The sequence below is a fragment of the Sesamum indicum genome, linkage group LG8 (genome assembly GCF_026168435.1).
Source record: "Sesamum indicum cultivar Baizhima isolate 11 linkage group LG8, ASM2616843v1, whole genome shotgun sequence".
Classification (NCBI taxonomy): Eukaryota; Viridiplantae; Streptophyta; class Magnoliopsida; order Lamiales; family Pedaliaceae; genus Sesamum; species Sesamum indicum.
In genome coordinates, this window is record NC_142664.1 from 3,230,783 (window position 1) to 3,252,845 (window position 22,063).

Consider the following 22,063-nt stretch of genomic DNA (forward strand, 5'->3'; position numbering starts at 1 on the left):
ATATTTATGGTAAGACTAAAACACGACTTCGGTCTTAATTATTGTAATAAGACATCATTGTTGTTTTATGATCAATAATTGTACATCGCTTTGATTCTTCTTGCTTTGTGTTTTTTTGTTTTTTTGGTCATATGGATAATGAATGTATAAGAAATATTGCTCAATTTCTCAATTATTTGTGCACTTTATACTCCAAAATATTACCGACACAGCAAATAAATTGGTACAATGGTATCACAAATTTCGTTTGTGAATGAAATTTCCTTTTTTAATATAAAAAACATATTATAAATAAAAATGCAATATATAAGCTAATATCACATCCAAGAAAAAAAAAAGAAACAAAGAAAAAAATAGAAAATCAATTTAAACGCAATACCAATATAATAAAGAATTAATATAATAGTGTCGCTGCTATTTGTGAATAAAAGGTGTAATTTCTTTTTTATATTAATATATATATATATATATGATATTTATACACTAAATAAAATATAAAGTAGAATATAAATTTACATTAATAAAACATCCATTGCAAACGCAGAGCAGCAAGAATTGAGAAATAAAACATTAAACTAGTGAACATTAATAGTGGGTCATTTGTACTGGTCATAAATTAACCAATCGATTGATTTGAAATGAGAGGTTAATTTATCAAAATAAATACATCATATTGCATGAATTAGTTCCCATGCTTTGATTTTCGTGATAATTACTGCATCAATATTAAACGTTATATAACAAACACACACATAATCACACACCGACAAAATTAAACTCTCTTTATTAAGCAGTTGTTGATTCAGTTACCGGGGCGCCCGCAGTCATTGACGGTACAATGCCGCCTATCATCGATTGCCCTGGGTTCCGGAAAGCAATTGCCTACGACTTTTGCGTCGCAAATGGGTGGAGGCTGCAGCGCCCTACCAAAGTAGGTTTTGGGCTCGTTGACAAGTAACCTTCTGCTTGTTTCTGATTCCATCAGGAACTCCTCGTCGTCAGGCAGGCAATCGGTGATCCTGCTGGTGCCATTGCAGCGTCCTTCCGCTGCCGGGGTGGCGGTACTGAGGCATTCGGCTTTCTGCAGGTTTGCGCTGAGGAGCAGTGGGAGGAGGAGGACGAGGGCGGGTGCGAAATAGTGGAGAAATGCGCGTGTGCGGCGGTAGTTGGCGTTGGGTTTCGGTTTCTCCATTGGGGTTTGAGTGTGTGGATTGTGGGGAGGGTGAGAAATTGATAAGATTATGAATTGTGGGGTAATAACTGAGTAGTGGGAGGTCTCAACCTCTTCAATGAGTATAAATAGATGAAACTACCTTTCCTCTAGTCTAGGGAGACGCACGTGACCTCCACTTTGTGAGAGGGAAAGACAGACCAAAAAATAAGCATGGAGATTAACCCAACCTTATATATTATCTTAGAGTTAGAATTTATTTTGACCCCTAGAAAAAATATCACAAAATTTTTTGTGATAATTTTAATATAAAAAATCACTAATATGTTATAAACAAATACTTAAACAACCCCATATTCAATCTGTACCTATTCTTTTAAAAACAATGCCTCTTCATATATATATATAAGGTAATATTTTATATTTATATAGTATATTATATAAATTTCAATTAAAATGTATATAATTTATCTATAATATATAAAATTTAAAATTTTTATATTAAAAAAATTATTTTTTGGTCCATTGGATATGCTCTATATTAATTTTAATCCGACAATTATACCTATTGTTTATACATTAAATTTCAAAAATAATGAAATTTAACCCTTTGGTGGCCCGAAATTTTGATTTTTATCCAAAAAATGACATGACATGTCAGTTAAATATTTTTTGAGGGATTTTTAGTCCTACGTGGCTTAGGTCTAGCCATCATTCCCTGACAAGAACAGAGACGCGCTGCATGAAGTACGGATAAATGAAAGGACGCGCGTAGGCAGGAAAACATAAAAGAGAAAGGATCCATTCCCTAGCTGACAGAAGGGTTCCTTCTAGATCAAATGGAGCAAGGACTCCTACTCTAAGAATGAGTTGAAAGCCCCCCTCCTCTTTAGAATGGAGGAGATTGAATGATGGGTATGGGCCAGCTTGGTCTGCCCTAAAAAATAAGGTGGAAAGCAACACCCCATCCACGTACGTCCAGGACAAATAAAAAGGCCCAAATGACACGGCTCAATTCACCTATCCCAAAAATCCTACAACCAGCCCAATCCTCATGCACACATCAGCCCTCGAAGCACACATGGCACACGCACGGGCCCTCCAGGTAGGCCTATAGGCCCCTCCATAACTGACGAGGAGTATGTGTAGCAGAAGACCTCCCCATAAAACCTGGACTCCAGCACCTAACAAACTCCTAGAGGACTGAGAGTTCTTCTCCATCTTGAACTCTTTCCCTCATCCAAATAACTAATTCTCATAACATAATTTCTAAAGAGGAGGGTCCAATCACATTTTACTTCAACTAACTCTCCTTGTTTTCTCAGGAACAAGAAGCAACATCAACCCCACGACAAGGAGGACTCTCCACGCAGAAACTCTACTACAACTTTGTTGATCAACTATCACTCTCACATACTCATTCTTACTTCTTCAACATTCTATCCTATTTCTTTAATATGCTTTCGTTACTTAAATCATTATTTTTTGAATTCGGTACTAACTTAAGCATTGGAGTGCTAATATTTTGTTTTGCAGGTTTTCTCTTACAAAAACTTTTATTCGATTGGCCCAAATCCATCTCCAAGATCCAAGACTTTAGGTTCCGTGCTAAAATCGCACGCATCACGATCATTGGATGAAAAAGTGAAAACTTATGACTATAGGTCTTATACTAGTGTTTGGATAAGAAATAAAAAGAGAGAATTCTACAATTAACATGGCGGTAAAAATTGTAAAAATTAGAAATGACTTACTTTCTACTAAAGGAGTTACTGGATCCTAACATCTTATTCTGGGAGGTTAAATTCATCTCTTAAATCAGGACATGTTAAAATTTTCAAACAACTAAAACCGCCTCTTAGTGGTGCCACAGCTGATTCTTTCCAATCATAGGAGTTCTGTTTTTCAGTTTGCGCACTTGTGATTTCTCATGCATCAGATGGATATCATACTTGTGTCACGGGCACAATTCATTTAAACACACAATGTTTTTCTTTGGCCGACTTCCTTACCCGTTGCACCCCACAGGATGCTATGGACTCCCTAGTGAGAGGCAGAACTGTACTGGTAATAGCCCATCGGCTTTCAACTGTCAAGAGTACTGATACAGTTGCAGTCATACCTGATGGCCAGATAGCTGATCGTGGCACACACGACGAGCTCCTGTGCAGAAATGGGATCTACACTTCACTTGTGAGGAGGCAATTACAAGCACCCAGAGATGAAGTATTATTTGTCTAGACTTCACTCATCTCACATTGATCATTCCTTAGAAAAGACTGGGAAACTCTTTCATACACACCCCAAAACTACTATGTTAGGATAATCAATAAAACTACAAGTTCTCATTCGATCATTTCTCAATCTTTACTGAACCTGAGAGTAAGCTACTTTATATTGCCATCATTAATTCATTATGCGTGCAGAAGGTTGTCAAGACCCACCAGAGATTATGAAACTCCATTTCTGTGACATGTCAAGGGAACAAGAATGCAGATAAAACTGGAAAATTAAACGGAAATCAAGCCTTCGCATTTGAAAACAAATATTACATTCATATGACATAAACATGGAAGGAAAGGCAATGTAGATCTCAAAACAAAATTGGGTCAGATATGTTGTTCAACTTGCGCTACAAAAGCAATGATCAAAACTACTCTAACACGGGCAACTCTATTGTCAAAGACTCTAAGAATAGCTACAACCTCTGCAGTTGGCTTGCAGCAAGATTGAAGATAACAGCAGTAACGAACTAGAACAATCTCAACGAATCGTCATCCCCTGCACTGCCTGGGTGCCATCATCAGTTATCTTGTTTGCTTGAATGGTACTGATCACATTTGCAATATTCCCCTGGGAGAAATTCACATCAATATGTAATAAATTAAGGCCATCGTAGCGTTGGGGGGGTAGACAACCCTCTCAACAAACAAATATATTCGTGCAATAGATTAGAAATGATGGTTCAAAATTCATTACCCTCCAAGTCACAAGCTTTGAACGAAGGGATTCCCATTCATGGTTCCCAAAGACACGTTCTGTGCAGCGGCTGCACCCAAAAAATATGACCCACAATCACTATGATTTATACCAGAGATAGGATAAGATATTGAACCGGGATAACTACATACCTCACTAAGACTACTTGGTTGATTTGATCAATTCTGCAGTCCATTAACTTAGCTGTAATTGCCTTGACAACCCATGGTTCTACTTCATTCTCTTCAATCTATGAAAACCATGCAAAATGAGGAGAAATAAGATGTAAAACTTTGAAGCTGCTTATAAAGTATGACAATTAGCTTTACCTGGAGTGTGTCCTTAATCAAGGAGTACGGAACTTGACCAGATCCACTGTTGCCAAGATCTACCAGGGATATCAACCTCATCTTAGCAACACAATCTTCATGAACAAGACCTGCATCATTCCATGGGTATAATAACCAGCATACCGCTTTAAGTGCCTACTATTTGAGGCCCAAATGCAATGGCTCAGTGGATAGATGAGGCAAAAATGAAGTCATACCATAGCTCTCCAAGAAATTAGAATTTGATGAATGGAAATCCAAATATGCATCCAGCCTCTGAGTCAAAAAGATTTTTAGAAGTTGGTATACCAGCGCGTATTTGGCGTCTTTCTCCAGTTGTGCTATAGCAGGCATATCTAGTAAGTCACTCTGGTGCAAAAAGATATGAAATTTTCATGTAAGACTTCAGAGAGACCAAATACAATAATCATATAAAAGCAAACTACACTGAGATATAGTAAATGGTGATGCTAATGAGAAATATCATTCAGAACACCATAAAATGACATGTCTGAATGGGGGGATAATGACCAAAGCCTAAGATAAACACAAGCCAGTTGTTCAGATCTCACCTATACCTAGAAAAAGCATTGTTGAGAAATAACTTTGAAAGTCATAATCTCATCTTTTCCTAAAATTTATTAGTTCCAATCTGAATGTTTTAAGCCTGGTCAATACAAACTGCAAAACGTCAACTCCTCAATACATCCACCAAACATAATATACAGTACTAATAAAAATAATCTAACCAACAGAGTGAAGCATCATTCTGTAACCAACTTAAATTAATTCAGGGTATTACCTGAAACATGTCAGGTGCCTTAACAAACTCGATTACAGCGTGAACTGCTTCCTCCTTAGCTTCCGCCACAGTCAATGCATCCCCACCAGAAAAAGTTTCCAGATACTTGACAAGAAAATTAAAAGAGTCTTTCGCAGAGCTGAAAATCCAGATTAGGAAAGAATTATAACTCAACTGATTGGTTGTGTAACCCATTACATATATACATATATTCTACAGATATGTATATATATACACAAAAGAATAATAGGTACAACTCATGCACGGTTCTCACCTCTTGCTATCCTTCAAAATATTAGCAACTGTAAGAAAGAGATCTCTCTGATCTTTGACTCCAAGATTCCACTCCCTCAAAAAGTTGTCCATCTTTCTAAAAGATGGTACAACATATTCAGTGACTTTTCCACTAACTGCCAAGTTGAGGGCCTTCATATACACAAAGAACTGGCTATATGGGTTCTTCAATAGGTTGTAGAGGTTAAACAAGCTAAAGGAAAAGGTTGAAAACAAGTTAGACAGGATTTGAAAACTCAAGTTGCCTCAAAGATCTATTGCTCAATGCCATGTTGTCTTACATCTTTAAGCGCAGCACAGGCTTGTCATTAGGCTGTTGAGTAACCTTCGTAGCTATAAGCTCTGCCATCTCATGCACTTGATCAAGGCTCTCAGGCTTGTTGACAAGGTTGCAAATCACAGTGTAGGCACATTCAAGATCTGAGTTAAAAAGCAACAAATAGTAGACCAGTTAGAAATGCAAAACTAGAAACTTGTCTAGCCAACATATCCGGAGACAGTTCTTGGATAGAGAATGGCAACATCAGAACCCAAGTGCAATTCCAGAAAAAGACAGTTGAAAGCAGGTAAAATTCAATTGCACAGCTCTCAGAAGATATTTAACGTTTCAAAAGACAGCAAAATAAAAGAGGTGAAACATATCTCACCAGCTTCCAGTGAAGAATCCTTCAACTAATCAAATAGAAAAGAATCTCACAGGTTATCTTTCCATCAACTCCAATTGCGAAGAGATATTTTTACCTTTCTCAGAAGCTTTAGAGAAGATGACATCAGCAGAAGTAAGCATCAAAGAAGCCAAATCCAACCACCTGTTCTGTATCATACATTCTTGCGCCTCCAAGCACAACCTATTCACCTGACCCTCTGCTACCTATTCAATATCAAATATTAGAAATTCATCAGTTACAACATTAAAATCGAAAAATCATCACAACTGCGACACCAGACACACCCCCAAAAAGTAAAGAAAACAAAATTTAACAGTTTGCAATATACCGACGTTAGTTATGCATCCATTACAAAGATTAAATTTACCCCAACAACACAATTATAATCACAAAAAGAAATTGACATAATCGGGACTTCTATATAAACCTAGAAAAATTTTCAGCAGCCACTGCATATACAATATACAAGTACATAAGAATCACCTCAGGGCCGGCGTCCGCCCACGACAACTCGGCGGTGAACCGGACAACGGCGAGGGAGGGATCTTCTTCCGATGTGGGGACAACAGTCGTCATATTTTGAGGATTGAGAAGGAAACGCAGAAGTCCCCGCAGATAATGAATTTGGAAGACGAGATTGCTCGGCGGAGAGCTCTGATGGCGGAGAGAGAGAGAGGATGGATGGAATAGAGTGAGAGGAAGAAAAACCCTAATCCAGGGGTAAGAATGTAAATTACTTGTGGAAATTTTTATATTTGTAATATCTTTTTCTTTTTATAACAAATAGTCGGAATTTCCCTTTTTAAATTATTTTATTTTATTTAATTAAAATTCAGTTATCGAAGAGGTCGATATATAAAGAGTGAGCAATTAGGGTTTATATTTCCGCCGCAGCTCAGCAGACCGCAGCATTTTCCCGCAGCCGCAGCACCACTTGGAGGAAGAGCTCTCAGCCGCCGGAGATCAGCCATGGTTCGTGTCTCTCGCCTTCTTTCACTCTGTCAAAGTATTTGTTCTGTTTGATTTGGCTGTTGAAATGGAATTTTGTGTATGGATTTGTTGGATTTGCAGCCGTCGCACAAGACGTTCATGATTAAGAAGAAGCTGGCGAAGAAGCAGAGGCAGAACAGGCCCATCCCGTACTGGATCCGCATGCGTACCGACAACACCATCCGCTACAACGCCAAGCGCCGCCACTGGCGCCGCACCAAGCTCGGTTTCTGAGCTACTATGTCTTCCGTTTTATCAGCTTTTTCTTTTTCAATTCCGTTGTATTTTATTTTGATTCAAGATAGGATCTGATATTTTTGAATGAGATAGCCGGTACTATTGTGTCGATGCTATAAGACATCGGTTGGTTTTTTATTTATGTTATGGAATACCTTAACTGAAATCAAAAGAGAGATAACTTCCTGCAATTTTGGGATATTTTGCTCGCTTTCTTTATATCTATCTCTCTCTCTTGCTTTGGGCTTCTGGTTTTTTCTTCATGTTTGGAGTAAAACTTGATAGTGGCTGAATACAGTGTTTTTGGTAAGTTATGCAAGCACGTAGTTGAGCTTTCGTGCTCCAGTTTGTAGAATATTCAACTTCTCTAATTATTTCTTCTCTGGGGAATCCATCACAGGAAGGTGGAAGAATTTTATGTTAATTGTAGCCTCTGCATTTTCATCTGGCTAATTGCAATATCATCATGACACAGGCTTGTTTCTGTAGAATCAGTCTGTTGTAGCAATTATTCATCGCTGAATTCTGATGGTTTAAGGTAGTAGTAGGCCATGTTTTCTGACAGAAATTTGTTGGCGTTTGCATTATTGGTATTTTGTGCTTTTTGTGCTTCTAATGAACTGGAAAGTGCAAATGCTTGTTTCTTGCTATCTTTAAGACTAATTTGATTTCTTGTCAACTGTAGAGTTAAAATTCTCATTTAATTGTTGAATCAAACACAGACCATAAAGAACTGGTGAGGTTATAAACTTCTTGTTTTGTTCATTTGCTGCATATGACAAGGTTCAAGTTTTAGGGGCCCTAAAAGAATTGGAAAATGGGCAGATAGCAGGAGCAAGAAACAGACACTGTAACATAATGGGTAAGTTTACGAGTCTTGTCAAATTTCCTTATAGCATTTGATCTTTTCAAGCATGACTCAACTTTACCATGTCCACCTCTTATAGAATTATTGATAACGAATAAGAGACGACAGCAGCCCTGTCTTAGCGCTAGACTGAGCTTGTCCTTTTTTGTTCATGCTGCTGAAATTATGATAAAAACATGTAGGTAATATTATTATATGCTAAAATAGTACATTGAAAACAAATAATAGCTATTCAAAGATGAAATGAAGCAGCTTCAAGATGATCCATTATTTGCTGGCATCACCAAATAGGTAATTGAGGGAGGAGCTGCCACCAGGTGCAGAATGAACCTTAGTTGTTGGTCGATCCTGCATCACGACAAATTAAACCATCTGAGAAACGAGATAATGTCCATGGAACGACATTTGGTGTTATAAGAACCTCAGTTCCGTGAAGAATTATCCGAGATGCTTATGTAATATGTATGTAACATAGGTAAAACAATATCCAAAGCAAGCAATGAATTTGGAAACATTAGAGCTGGAAAGGTACTAGGGAGAGAAGAAAAGAAGATATTGTGATTCATTTTAAAGCTAGAAGGTACGAGGAGAAAAAAGGAAAGAAGAAACAACATCGTTTTCTTGAAGTTTATGAATCATTTTCCTTGATATGATGTTGGTAAGCTATTCATCCCTTTTGAGGGTGTTCGGGTAAATTTATTTGAAATTCTTACAAACGGATTATTTCCTCAGCAATTACTACTAATCCAGCTCTAATATGTGAGTTTGCCAGCAAGACCATTCATTATGGGATTGGAATCATCCAGCAAATTGTGATCATAATAAGAGGTTTGGTGTTGAAAGGAAAACAAACAAGCATCGGCAAGAATAGTATTAGTATAGCTATGTACCGTTATAAAGTTGCCACAGTTTTGGCCATCTGTTCTGTAGTAGTTGTTTGTGGAATAACCGGAGTTCACTGATGGAGTCTGAGTCTGAGTCTGCTTACTGTTATCCATCTCTGGGGGAGGTGCAGTGGGTTTGGGGGAAGGCTCGTTGATTGCATCTTTTGGTTGTTGAGGATTCGGGGCCTCTCCATTTCCAAAGAGGTACCCTAGAGAACTCTGCCCACCACCAGCACTCGTTCCGCGCCCCATTTTCTTTGCTGCTTGTTTTTGCTGTGTCATGGATCAGTCGAGTCATTCCGAAAAAGAACAAGATTGTCTTGAAGGTTAGATCATCAGATTTAAATTATCAGAACTGTAGCATACATGCGCTTGATGCATGAAATTATTACAAGTATTTTAGGTTACATTTGATGGAAGGAACATTTTAAATAATTGCATATCGGAAAAATATTAAATTTGAAAGTTTAAACCAAAAGTTGAAGGATTTGAAATAATCTTTGAAGTAAATTGTCAAAGAATGATTTGTTACTAGGATTCAGAATCCCGAACTTCAAATTCAATCAAATGTTAATGACCACATTTGAATATACCGTTCTGGGTTCAAGTTGGATGAAAGACATAAAAAGAATACATGAGAATGAAATAAAACAACAATTTGATTATTTCCATAAGCAACGGGAGCTAGAGAATGCTGTGTATCATAAAACCATCAGATTAGATCAACGTAATTTAAAGATGGAGATGCATATGCCCCAGACCTAGACAAGAAGTGGTGAGAATAACAATGGAAACATCAAATCATGATATGCCTGTGTTAAAACATGTTTGGAATTCAGATTGATGAAATGCACGAGTATAAAGATGGTTTTACTCTAATGTTCCAAAGGAAGGAGGACAGGGAGAAAAATGAATTACATACCACTAATTTGGCGGATGGAATGAATGAATAGGCCCTTGTGATCTCATGTGGTGTATTTAAATAATAAATCAGAGGATGAGTTTGCACCCACATTTCCACCTAACACCTTAACATTCACTTCCTTTTCTGCGGGTTATGTCTAATGTAATGTGGATATCATCCCACCATAAATCCAAATTTACTGTTGTATTATTATTTTCATGCCTTTATGAAATTTTCATAATAAAAGCAATCGTGTGAGTTGGTGCAGATAGCTTATATTTGAAAATTCTCAAAAATATAACTAAATTAAATTGTAATTTAAAAATGTATCTATTTCAGATAAAATATTTTTCACCCTTACAATTGAAACGCGAATTAGCTATTCATTTTAAAAAATAAGTAGTATCTATTTCTGGATAGCCCCCAACTCATTTGCCTTTGCTATTAAGAAGGGTAATTTGGACCTTTTACAGCATAACTCAGATTGATCAACCAATCTAAACATTCCATAAAAATAACTCCAATTCATGTAATCTTGTATTTATAATTAATCTCGATTTTTTTTATCATACAGTCAGTTTCGATTAATTCTATCACCCAATTAACTACCATAGAGTAAATGGGGTCAACACGTTTCGGTTATCCTATTACCCCGTTAGTCCATGTCACAAAATGGGACCTAAAAATTTGTGTTTGCATTTATTTCAGAATGTGTTTGAATGGAATTATTTGAAATCCTTATAACAAATCCTTGACATTTATTCTATATCATAAAGTATTTTAATTATCTTCGATTCCTATTTTGAATTATATTTTGTGAATATTGTTGATTTTAAATTATTTTAATATGAAACCAATTAAAGTCACTTTACCAAATCACTCCATCAAATCTAAATTATTCCGTTCAGATGTAGCTTTATATCTTTACCCCAATTTTTTCCAGTTATGTTATTTTATCTTATTTACATATATATAATTTGTTAGAATTAGACATACCTACCATTATTTGAAAAATTTACGATTACTTTATGATTTTAATGTTGTTCTAATAATGAGCTCATTTCATTAATTTCTATTAATTTATAATAAATTAAATAAAATATCATTTTAGACTATGAATTTAATTTTATATATTTTTTAAGATTTTTAAAAATATTTTTATGAACTAATATGTCCTATTATTTACTTTACCCATCTTCAATTTTTTATATTTTTTAAAATAAAAAAAATAAAACAAAAATAAAGTAGTAATTTTTTATTTGATGGTTCAGAATTTATATAATTATTTTTATTTAAAAACTTTATAATTGTACTAACAATGGGGGAGTTAGCGGTAATTTGTCCGAATTTTAATGCTATTTTGGAACAACGTCTCGACTCACTCTCCTCAATCGCCTGCGGCCTGAGCTAAATTCGTGTTTTAAGTATTGACGAGACTGCCATATCGCGTCTTTTCGAATTCCAACTCCACTCCCTCCCCCCGAATGCCCAACGGCCCTAGTACATATACAAAAAGAAGGCGCCGCGCCGCGGCCTATGTTCGTGGTTGCTTTCCCGAATCTTCACCACAAGGTATGCCTCTCTGCGTGTTCTGCTGGTGTGATAGTGTGCTCATGAATCTGTATACACGTATAAACATACATATATGAACCGTTAATTGAGACCTCACAATTGCTTTATTTTGTTTTGAGCAAACAGCTCTTAAATCGTTCAGATTGAATTGTTTTTATCCTTATGTAGATGTTCGATGAAGTGGGTTTGTTTATTTTAGTATTTCCTACTGGATAGTTGCGTAAATTTTTTATTTTCAATCTTCTTGCAGTTTCTCCTTGTTATTTTTTTCCCTTTTGGTTTATGGTTTATGGGCTGAAAATTTCAGTATTTAGTGATTTTGGAGGTTTTTCTTTTGTCTTGTTTTATGGTATCCACTCATGATTCTGGAGGAATATCTTGTAATCTGAATTAGTAAGCTCATTGTATGTTTTTCGTCGAATATCATTGTTATTGTTGATGAACTATTTTAATTGAGTTATTGATATGTTTTCTGTTACTACTGAGTGCGGACTTTGCGTATAACTTTTAACCTTCTTACTTTCATTTGTTCTTGTGATGTAGGTTTCTTTCTGTTTTTTTATTTTTAATGGTTCATCTCCGGGAAGTACTTTATGCTGAACCATAATCATCCATTATGGACGAAACCTTAATGGAAATCCCTGTTGGAGATAGCGTCAAGATCAGTAGAAAGTGGAAAAGCAAACAAAGATTAAAAGAGCAGGCAGTTGAAAAGAATGGAACAGAAGCCAGGGATCAGATAGATAACAGTTTGGAAGCTTCAGACAAGACAAGTGACTATGGAATGGCAAATAATCAGTCACAAATGGATCTTCTCGAGACAGATTTAACTTTGCAACCACTGGATGCAGGTTCAGCACAAAATCTTTCTGAATGGAAGGCAATGAGGAATAAGAAGAAGAGGCTGAGAAAGAAGATGAAGAAGGCAGCAATTAAAGCTGAAGTCCTAATCATGGAGCAGACGGATGCACAGTCAACAGAAGATCTCAAGCAAGGAAATGCCACTGGCAATGTGGATGAAGCCCAACGCATAAACCAGAGTAAACTGGATACCGGGTCAACAGAACATCTTGTTGAAGAAAATGTGACTACCAGAAGAAAAAGGAAGAGGAAAAGTGTCAAGCAGGCAAAAAGACAAGATGAAGTCCAAACTGTGGATCAGGCTAAAACCAATCTTCTTGATACAGATTTAACTCTGCAACCACTGGGTGAAAATATGAAAATGGAAGCAGATTCAACACAAAATCTTCCTGAGGGAAATGCGACCAGCAATGTGGATAAAATCCAGAGCATAAACCAGAGTAAACTGGATACAGTGTCAACAGAACATCCTGCTGAAGGAAATGTGGCTGCCAAAAGAAAAAGGAAGAGGAAAACTGTCAAGAAGGCAGAAAGTCAAGATGAAGTCCAAAGTGTGGACCAGACTAAACTGAATCTTCTTGAGACAGATCGAACTGTGCAACCACTGGGTGAAAACCTAAAGATGAAAGCAGGTTCAATGCAAAATCTTTCTGAGGGAAATGCGACCAGCAATGTGGATGAAGTCGGAAGCATAAATCAGAGTAAAGCGGATACAGGGTCTACAGAACATCCTGCTGAAGGAAATGTGACTGCCAAAAGAAAAAAGAAGAGGATAAGTTCTAAGGCAAAAAGTCAAGATGAAGTCCAAAGTGTGGACCAGGCTAAAATGAATCTTCTTGAGACAGATTTAAATGTTCAACCACTGGGTGAAAACCCGAAGATGGATGCTGGTTCATTGCAAAATCTTTCTGAGGGGAATGCGACTGGCGATGTGGATGAAGTCCAAAGCATAAGCCAAAGTAAACTGGATACAGGTTCAACAGAACATCCTGCTGTAGGAAATGTGATTGCCAAAAGAAAAAAGAAGAGGAAAAGTGCTAAGGCAAAAAGTCAAGATGAAGTCCAAAGTGTGGACCAGACTAAAATGAATCTTCTTGAGACAGATTTAAATGTTCAACCACTAGATGAAAACCCAAAGATGGATGCTGGTTCATTGCAAAATCTTTCTGAGGGGAATGTGACTGGCAATGTGGATGAAGTCCAAAGCATAAGCCAAAGTAAATTGGATACAGGTTCAGCAGAACATCCTGCTGCAGGAAATGTGACTGCCAAAAGGAAAAAGAAGAGGAAAAGTGCCAAGGCAAAAAGTCAAGATGAAGTTCAAAGCATGGACCAGACTAAAATGAATCTTCTTGAGACAGATTTAACGGTTCAACCACTGGATGAAAACCCGAAGATGGATGCTGGTTCTTTGCAAAATCTTTCTGGGGGGAATGCGACTGGCAATGTGGATGAAGTCCAAAGCATAAGCCAAAGTAAACTGGATACAGGTTCAGCAGAACATCCTGCTGCAGGAAATGTGACTGCCAAAAGGAAAAAGAAGAGGAAAAGTGCCAAGGCAAAAAGTCAAGATGAAGTTCAAAGCATGGACCAGACTAAAATGAATCTTCTTGAGACAGATTTAACGGTTCAACCACTGGATGAAAACCCGAAGATGGATGCTGGTTCGTTGCAAAATCTTTCTGGGGGGAATGCGACTGGCAATGTGGACCAGACTGAAATGAATCTTCTTGAGACAGATTTAACTGTGCGACCACTGGGTGAAAGCCCGAAGATGGTTGTAGGTGCAACACAAAATCTTTCTGAGGGAAATGCTACCAGCAATGTGGATGAAGTCCAAAGCATAAACCAGAGTAAACTGGATACAGGGTCAACACAACATCTAGTTGAAGGAAATGTGACTGCCAAAAGAAAAAAGAAGAGGAAAAGTGTCAAGAAGGCAAAAAGTCAAGATGAAGTCCAAAGTATGGACCAGACTAAGATGAATCTTCTTGAGACAGATTTAACTGTTCAACCACTGGGTGAAAACCCGAAGATGGATGCTGGTTCATTGCAAAATCTTTCTGTGGGGAATGCGATCTGCAATGTGGATGAAGTCCAAAGCATAAACCAAAGTAAACTGGATACAGGTTCAACAGAACATCCTGCTGAAGGAAATGTGACTGCCAAAAGGAAAAAGAAGAGGAAAAGTGTCAAGAAGGCAAAAAGTCAAGATGAAGTCCAAAACGTGGACCACACTGAAATGAATCTTCTTGAGACAGATTTAACTGTGCAACCACTGGGTGAAAACCCGAAGATGGATGCTGGTTCAATGCAAAATCTTTCTGAGGGAAATGTGACTGGCAATGTAGATGAAGTCCAAAGTGTAAACCAGAGTAAACTGGATACAGTGTCAACAGAACATCTTGTTGGAGGAAATGTGACTGCCAAAAGAAAAAGGAAGAGGAAAAGTGTCAAGAAGGCAAGCAGTCAAGACGAAGTCCTAAGTGTGGACCATACAACAATGAATCTTCTTGAGACAGAGTTAATTGTGCAACCACTGGGTGAAAATCCAAAGATGGATGCAGGTTCAATGCAAAATCTTTCTGAGGGAAATGCGACTGGCAATGTGGACGAAGGGCAAAGCATAAACCAGAGTAAACTGGATACAGGGTCAACAGAACATCTTGTTGAAGGAAATGTGACTGCCAAAAGAAAAAGGAAGAGGAAAAGTGTCAAGAAGGCAAAAATCAAAGATGAAATCCAAAGTGTGGACCAGACTAAAAGGAATGCAGGGTCAACAGAAGGAACTGTCATAGTACCGGATGTGGTTGAGGTTTCATGTTACGAAGCTTCTTCTGGATTAGTCGTGGAAAAATTACCTTCTGATAGGCAAATAGAATTTGAAGGGAAATTCTTTCCTTGTGAAAGTGAACATGGAAGTCAACCTAATAATCTGGCTGGACAAGATGGAAAGTTTGAGAATCAGTTAACTGAAGTCAACGATCAAGTTATTCTTGATGACAATGATGAGAGAAAAGGTTTTACTGTGGGGAGGAGTGTGTTGTCTGCTCGTAAGATCAGGGCGACCGAGCAACTTTCTTCATGTGATGTGAGGGATGAAAAATCCCTGTATCCGGAAATGGCACCGATTACTTCAACTAGGAGAAAACTTCTCGTCCTTGATTTAAATGGTATCCTTGCCGATGTAGTAAGGCCACCACCCAGAAATTGTACTAGTGATATAAAAATATCAAAACATTCGGCAGGTGAGGATAAATGTTGCCTTACAATATTGAAAAAGAATCCTGTTATTTTATATATTACAATTCATAGTATGAGAAATCAGTGGATTGAATATGAATGCTGATTAATTTGCTCTGGTAGTTTTCAGGAGACCCTTCTGTGATGATTTCCTGAGGTTCTGTTTTCAGAACTTTGATGTGGGCATATGGTCGTCAAGATACAAGTACTCCTCAAAACTGTGGTTCTTTCATATCTGATGTGGCTGTTAGCCTCTCTGTTTCTATCTTACTATTATTCTCTCTTTTGTATCCCCTCACAAATCAGACTCTGAGAATGGAGCACGACCGAACTTCTGCAATTTTTTATGTCCCTTCCATCATATGTCTTGCTAATCTCACCACATATATCTAATATACAGGATAGTTATTCGCAGAATTGTCAACTTTTTACTGGGAGACCTAAAACACAAGTTGCTATTTTGTTGGGTAAGTTTTTTGAGAGACTTGGTTTAGTTCTCAAACTCAGATAATTTCCATTACCTGAGTTCACAAATTAGACTTGGTTAAATTTCCATTATAATGCAGGACATGTCGCATTGTACTCGAACACGGTTCAAAACTCTTGAAAACTGTCATAAGCCCATGGTCTTCAAGGAGCTAAGAAAAATTTGGGAAAGTGATAATCCTAATTTGCCATGGAAGAAGGGGGATTATAACGAATCAAACACGTTATTGTTGGATGATTCTCCTTACAAGGCCTTGCTCAATCCAGTAAGTTTTTGTATCTAGTAAAGTATCAGGTCTCTGTCTCTCTCAATTTTCTTTAGCTCCTTAGTCTATTAACTGCGAGTTTTTGTTGGCCTTGTTTTAGTCGCACACAGGAATATTTCCCAATTCATACTGCTACCTGAACAAAAATGACAATTCATTAGGTAAGATTCTTTTCCAAGTTCATGTAGTTGTCATTTGTTTTTTTTTTCTTTTGATATTCAATATTCATCCTATTTATATAGCTTCTATATATATCTCTGTCTTGGACATCTATTCTTCTCTTGATTGTCGTATAATTTATTCAAAATAATGTGACTGGAAACATCATGTGCATTCAAGTTCTCTCTAATTTAGGATGTGTAAGAGACCAAGATAGTTTGCTAATTCAGTGTCTATTCATAAATATCCAGTTATTCACCATTTCCATCACATTTACAAGAAAATTTTTGCCAATTGGTTGATGTCCCTTTCATTGTTTAAGAAGACCATGGCAAACTTCATCTTTTCTTAGTTGCTGATGAGACTGACTGATTACACATATAATGACAATTAATTCTATTGCAGGTCCTGGAGGTGATCTTCGAGTTTATTTGGAAGGGTTGGTAAAATCTGACAGTGTGCAGAAATACGTTGAGCAGCACCCATTTGGTCAAAGACCTATAAATGAGAGCAATTTGTCTTGGCAATTCTATTCAGGAGTACTTAGCTCGATGTCCGTCAAATTGAAAGATAAACCTCCCATACCTGATGTAGTTTCAGTTAAAACTTAAGAGCTCCACTATCCAAAGGGTTTTGCTGGCTTGGGAAATAATATTTCCTTTCCGTGGTTTGCTTTCAAATCTTTCTTGGGGAATGTTGGAATGGTGCTGTACACTACACAGTGGTATATTGAATCTGATGGTAACACCCAAGCAGCTCCAGTAATAGCAAACAACCAACACCAGTGGATCCTAATAGTCAATTCCATTTGATTATTTTTTGCCTTGTGGCTTTAAACCTACAGGGTTTAGAAAATTTTTGAGCATTCTGTAGGGTGAATTCCCTGTTTAACTTTTTCAATGAACTTAAATTCATTATCTGGGGGACTTTTTCTATCGTTGAAAGGTGGATTGCCACAGCATCTTATTGAGATTCGATCTGGAATGCTGGTCCAGAATGACAAGGATATCTTGTGCAATTTGGATTATTTCAATTTGTATCCGGTTTACTTTCTCAAGGGTCTGGTAAGTTTGATGGAAACATTGTAAGGTTATTGGCAGATTAAAGGCCTGTTCCCAGCTGATTTTATAGTCTTGGCTGGAGACTAGAGATCATCCATCATTTTGCAGATTGCACTTGAATATCTGGATCCCAAAGAGTGATTACTGGAAAGCATAGACATACACGTATGCGTATCCAAATATTTCCTTATGTCACTTACCTTTTTCCACTTTTGATAGGGCAAGCCATGGTTATAGTTTTTTGTGGCTTTCTTTGCATGCTTGAGAGGGCCCTATGGTTATTATGGGCTCTTTTTCTGGATAAAGATTAATTCAATGTGGAGAACATGGGCATCATGAGAAGCACCATGGTAGAGTTGCTCAAGACCAGTTGGCTCAATAGTCTTTGAATTATCACTAGTGTTTGCTTGCAATGTAGCACCAAAATCAGTTGGACATGGAATACAAGTGATTGACGTATTCTGTTTGTCTGAATTTGCTATGGTTCAGATATTAAAGCAATCATCACATTGGGCTGTGCTATGGGACTAGTGTTTGCCCCATTCGGACAAGATTTTCTTCTTTTCAACTTAGGAGGATGGCATCCTGTACAATTCTTGAAACAGTCAGATTTTAATAGTCATAATCCAATGATTTATAATGCTGTAGCCTTATTGGACTTTGTGCACTACACAATGACCAAAATTAACTGTACCCTATCAGAAGCCATCATGACTTTTTGGTCTTGCAGTTGCAGGGGTTGTGTTCTCATCACTCCTTGTACGGGGAGTAGGTAGGTGTTGAAATCACACACTTAAATTAGGGTTGATCATGGGTGGTCCTATAACACTTAGGTCCTCAAACAATCAAGATCAATAATCATTGGGTTCTATAATTGGGAACACTGATTTTTTACTAATAACCAATTCCATAGAAGAATTTTGTAAAAATATCATATTATACAAGTCATGTTACATATCCAGTAGAATATAGTATATGCTGATGTGCTCCAATTTATACCATTTAAAACTTTTAAACTTGATTCATATGAAAAAAATTCAATCAACATATGAAACTTAAATTGGATTATCAAGTATATAAGAAGAATGACATCACGGGTTTACTATATAAGAAGACTGACAACGTAGATTTTAAAATTTTGAAAAGCTTATTATGTTTTATAGCGTGCATCTGTAAGCCATTTTGGTTCGATTCAATTTGATTTCAACCAAAAAATACTTGTAAATTTACTATTAATAAAAATGTCAATAAAGATAAAATCTCCTTGAATTGGAGAAAAATGAAAACTTAACCTTTGAACTTTTGAAAAATGCTATTTATTATGTTAGGAGATGTTTTATTCTTATTTTTTTTTATCTACGTAAACTATCAATTATTATATTATTCATATTATCATAATAATGTATTAGTCCATCAATTCATAATTTATAAAAATATAAAAAAAAAATTACATTTACGCATCAACATCAAATCTCCCATTTTAATTTGTATACTACACACCACATATCATATGCCTATGATCCAGATTCCATAGCATACACAAGTCCCAATTTGTAGCTCATGGTGGGTAAGATCCCTTTAGGTTTTATTTAAGAAATATGACAAGAAAACCAATCTTGGGGATCTGCAAAAAGCCAATAGGCATTCGTTCTACGGATAACCACTCATTAAACCTGACACATTGCATTGCAAGGTGGTGTTGATTTCTTGGCAGAATCTTTTACTTTTCTGGTTACTTCTCAGATCCCGAGGGAGGGATTTGATCATCAAATTGTACAATTTGGCATGTGCCCGCAGATGACTTTGATTTCATTATTTCCAATCACCACCTGCCAATTTGCTTCTTTCAATTTGATTTCATGTATCTTCACATTTCTTGCTGATGAAGCACTTCCTTTTGTTTTTCTGTCTTTCTTGTTTTGCTCTCATCTTCTATCAATTTTCTTTTATTTGTGTGTGGTGTTATATTTGGCCACTCAATTATTATGAAATATTGTGTTCCTCTGTCCCCTACTTTAGTGTTAGTATTAATTACGAAATTCTCGTTACTAGTTTCATAAGTTATGAAAATATCACTTCTAGTTATTTTGTAAGTATTTATTAATATTTAGATGGAAATGACACACAGCCATTATCTAGAAGGCCGAAAAACTCACGATCACGTATGTTTTTGAGGAAAAATGATATGCAATCATTGTCTAGAAGACCAAATAATTAACGGTCATGTTCTTAACATGTGGTCTTTCAGTCAAAATACTAACAAAATTTTATGAAAAGACTATAAATGAGATTTTTGTAATTTATGATATTATTAATAAAAATTCCATAATTAATGGGACGAAAAATTTGTTGACCCTAAGATTTGAACTGAAAATCCTAATTTCCCTTATCTATATATTGAACTTGGGTTATAAGGGTTCGGCAATCGGGTCCTCCAAAGGCGAGTCCGGAGCCAAGAAAACGTGAACTCAGCTAGGTCAGGGATGGGTCTCAATTTTTTTTACCTCGAGTAGCCCCAATTATTTTTTGACTCATAATTTTTAATATTTTATACTTATATGTAATATTAGTTACTAAAAAATTATTATATAAAATCTAAATTCTTAAACAAGTTTGCATAAATCAATTCTATCTAAAAAGTGAGAAAATATTACTTAAAGCTCAAGGTTAGATCCATGAATCTCTTGTTGCATCTTCTTCCATGTGATTCAATATTGAGATAAATTTAATTAATCTATATATCCACCATTTCAAAACCCCAACACATAGTCAAAACTATCCCATCTTTAATTAATGCCCACTCAATCTTCAACCCTTTATTGCTCAATTCTCATTGATTATTATAATGACAATAGTTTTTTCCTCAAGATCAAAAACTTTAAGTTACATTTAATTGATGGATTTGAATCCATAAATTTCAAATTTTTGGTACAAATTCTTTGAATTTATTTAGATTAATTCTAGATTCAAAGAATTTTAAATTTCAACTATATTTTATTAAATAGTACTGAATTTTAAATTTTTCTACTATGAAATTATTTGAAATCATTTCTCTAAATACTTCCCTCGAATTCATCAATTCAAATGTTATTCGAGCTACATTTAGATTGACGGATTTGAATTTAAGAGAAAAATATGAATAAAAAAATTTAAATGACTTCATATTAAAAGAATTTGAAAGCACAATTCAAAATAAGAGTCGAACAATTTAAAATTCTTTAAATTTAGAAGTATCCAAATAAATTCAAATGACCTATTATTGAAAATTTCAAATTCATAACTATAAATCCATCAATTCAAATACAAATTGTATAATCTCAAAATTAAACATGATCCCATTTTGATTGCCTCAAAACCCTAATAATTTATGCAATGGTCCAATGTTGGGGTTGGAGGGATCATGTGGCAATCATGGTGGGACTAATGGGGTAGGGTTTTTAACTTTCTTGGAATATATATAGAGCATTGATTTTGATAGGGTTGATTAAGATAGATTTAATTGAGTTGTTGGCTTATGAAATTGAAGCAGCCCTCATGGGGGGTTCCTTCACTTTATCCTTTCTCCACGTGATCATGCCCTCCATTCATTTTCAGACCCCTCATCCATCATTTTTATTACATATTAAAACTCTAATTATTGCCAAAATTACTATATTTTTATAATCATTTTAAAATTGAGAAAACTCAATACATTTTATACTATATCCAAATTTTCGTTGAAAATAGATGACAAGGGCTCGTGAAATGCTCGTGATCGTTTACTTGATTGCTCATACAATTAACGGACACACACATTCTACATGTTTTTTGCCGTTTATTTTCTGATGAAAACTTGGTCGACATGCTGCCTTATTTTTGTATTTTCATTTCTAATTTTCAGGTTTGGAAACAGTAATTGAAGTGAAACTATATTCTTTGCTACGTATTTTTATTGAAAATATATTTGATACGACACCACAATTCAACGTAAATTGCAATATCATTAACTAATCCCAACACATTCTCATTTTACATATTAAAACCATACAAAAGTAAAAACACAGATTGAAAATGAAAACACAAACAAATAGGTATGTGTCCAATTTCTTTTAATTTTGAGATTATTTTGACAAATCGTACATTATTGAATTAAATAAATTGAATCTTTTTATTTTTTAGGATTATTTTAAAATTTTTACAAAATAAAGGACTAAAAATATAATTTTAGCAAAATTATTTAAGAAAACGAGAAACATCATTATATGTACTCCAAACGTACAAATGTACAGTCATATCTATACGTACATTGA

General features: G+C 35.9%; 4 protein-coding genes across 5 annotated transcripts; 2 read left to right on the top strand and 2 right to left on the bottom strand.

The window, feature by feature from the left end:
• Nucleotides 1-3,681: 3,681 nt before the first annotated feature.
• On the bottom strand, nucleotides 3,682-6,934 carry LOC105167603 (uncharacterized). The gene is made up of 10 exons (XM_011087375.3): nucleotides 6,727-6,934; nucleotides 6,317-6,446; nucleotides 5,857-5,995; nucleotides 5,556-5,768; nucleotides 5,282-5,420; nucleotides 4,698-4,848; nucleotides 4,480-4,589; nucleotides 4,303-4,400; nucleotides 4,151-4,220; nucleotides 3,682-4,024 (listed from the first exon to the last, which is right to left on the bottom strand). Exons 1-10 carry the CDS (start codon nucleotides 6,817-6,819, stop codon nucleotides 3,935-3,937), a joined length of 1,233 nt encoding a protein of 410 aa, XP_011085677.1. The 5' UTR covers nucleotides 6,820-6,934; the 3' UTR covers nucleotides 3,682-3,934.
• Nucleotides 6,935-7,079: 145 nt separating this feature from the next.
• LOC110012450 (large ribosomal subunit protein eL39x) lies at nucleotides 7,080-7,661 on the top strand. Its single transcript, XM_088883688.1, has 2 exons — nucleotides 7,080-7,215; nucleotides 7,315-7,661. The coding sequence occupies exons 1-2, from the start codon at nucleotides 7,213-7,215 to the stop codon at nucleotides 7,465-7,467; spliced, it is 156 nt and encodes a 51-aa protein (XP_088739814.1). The 5' UTR covers nucleotides 7,080-7,212; the 3' UTR covers nucleotides 7,468-7,661.
• Nucleotides 7,662-8,385: 724 nt separating this feature from the next.
• On the bottom strand, nucleotides 8,386-10,259 carry LOC105167604 (protein SPIRAL1-like 2). The gene is made up of 3 exons (XM_011087376.3): nucleotides 10,145-10,259; nucleotides 9,229-9,495; nucleotides 8,386-8,686 (listed from the first exon to the last, which is right to left on the bottom strand). Exons 1-3 carry the CDS (start codon nucleotides 10,235-10,237, stop codon nucleotides 8,606-8,608), a joined length of 441 nt encoding a protein of 146 aa, XP_011085678.2. The 5' UTR covers nucleotides 10,238-10,259; the 3' UTR covers nucleotides 8,386-8,605.
• A 1,284-nt stretch (nucleotides 10,260-11,543) lies between these two features.
• Nucleotides 11,544-17,871, top strand: LOC105167605 (uncharacterized). Of its 2 annotated transcripts, XM_011087378.3 has the most exons (7): nucleotides 11,544-11,698; nucleotides 12,242-15,807; nucleotides 15,926-16,007; nucleotides 16,203-16,269; nucleotides 16,369-16,554; nucleotides 16,655-16,715; nucleotides 17,119-17,871. In XM_011087378.3, exons 2-7 carry the CDS (start codon nucleotides 12,315-12,317, stop codon nucleotides 17,322-17,324), a joined length of 4,095 nt encoding a protein of 1,364 aa, XP_011085680.2. In that variant the 5' UTR covers nucleotides 11,544-11,698; nucleotides 12,242-12,314; the 3' UTR covers nucleotides 17,325-17,871. The 2 variants fall into 2 exon arrangements, 1 of the variants encoding a protein (XP_011085680.2); XR_016066760.1 differs by lacking the exons at nucleotides 16,655-16,715; nucleotides 17,119-17,871 and having other exon boundaries at nucleotides 15,933-16,007; nucleotides 16,369-16,441.
• Nucleotides 17,872-22,063: the final 4,192 nt, after the last annotated feature.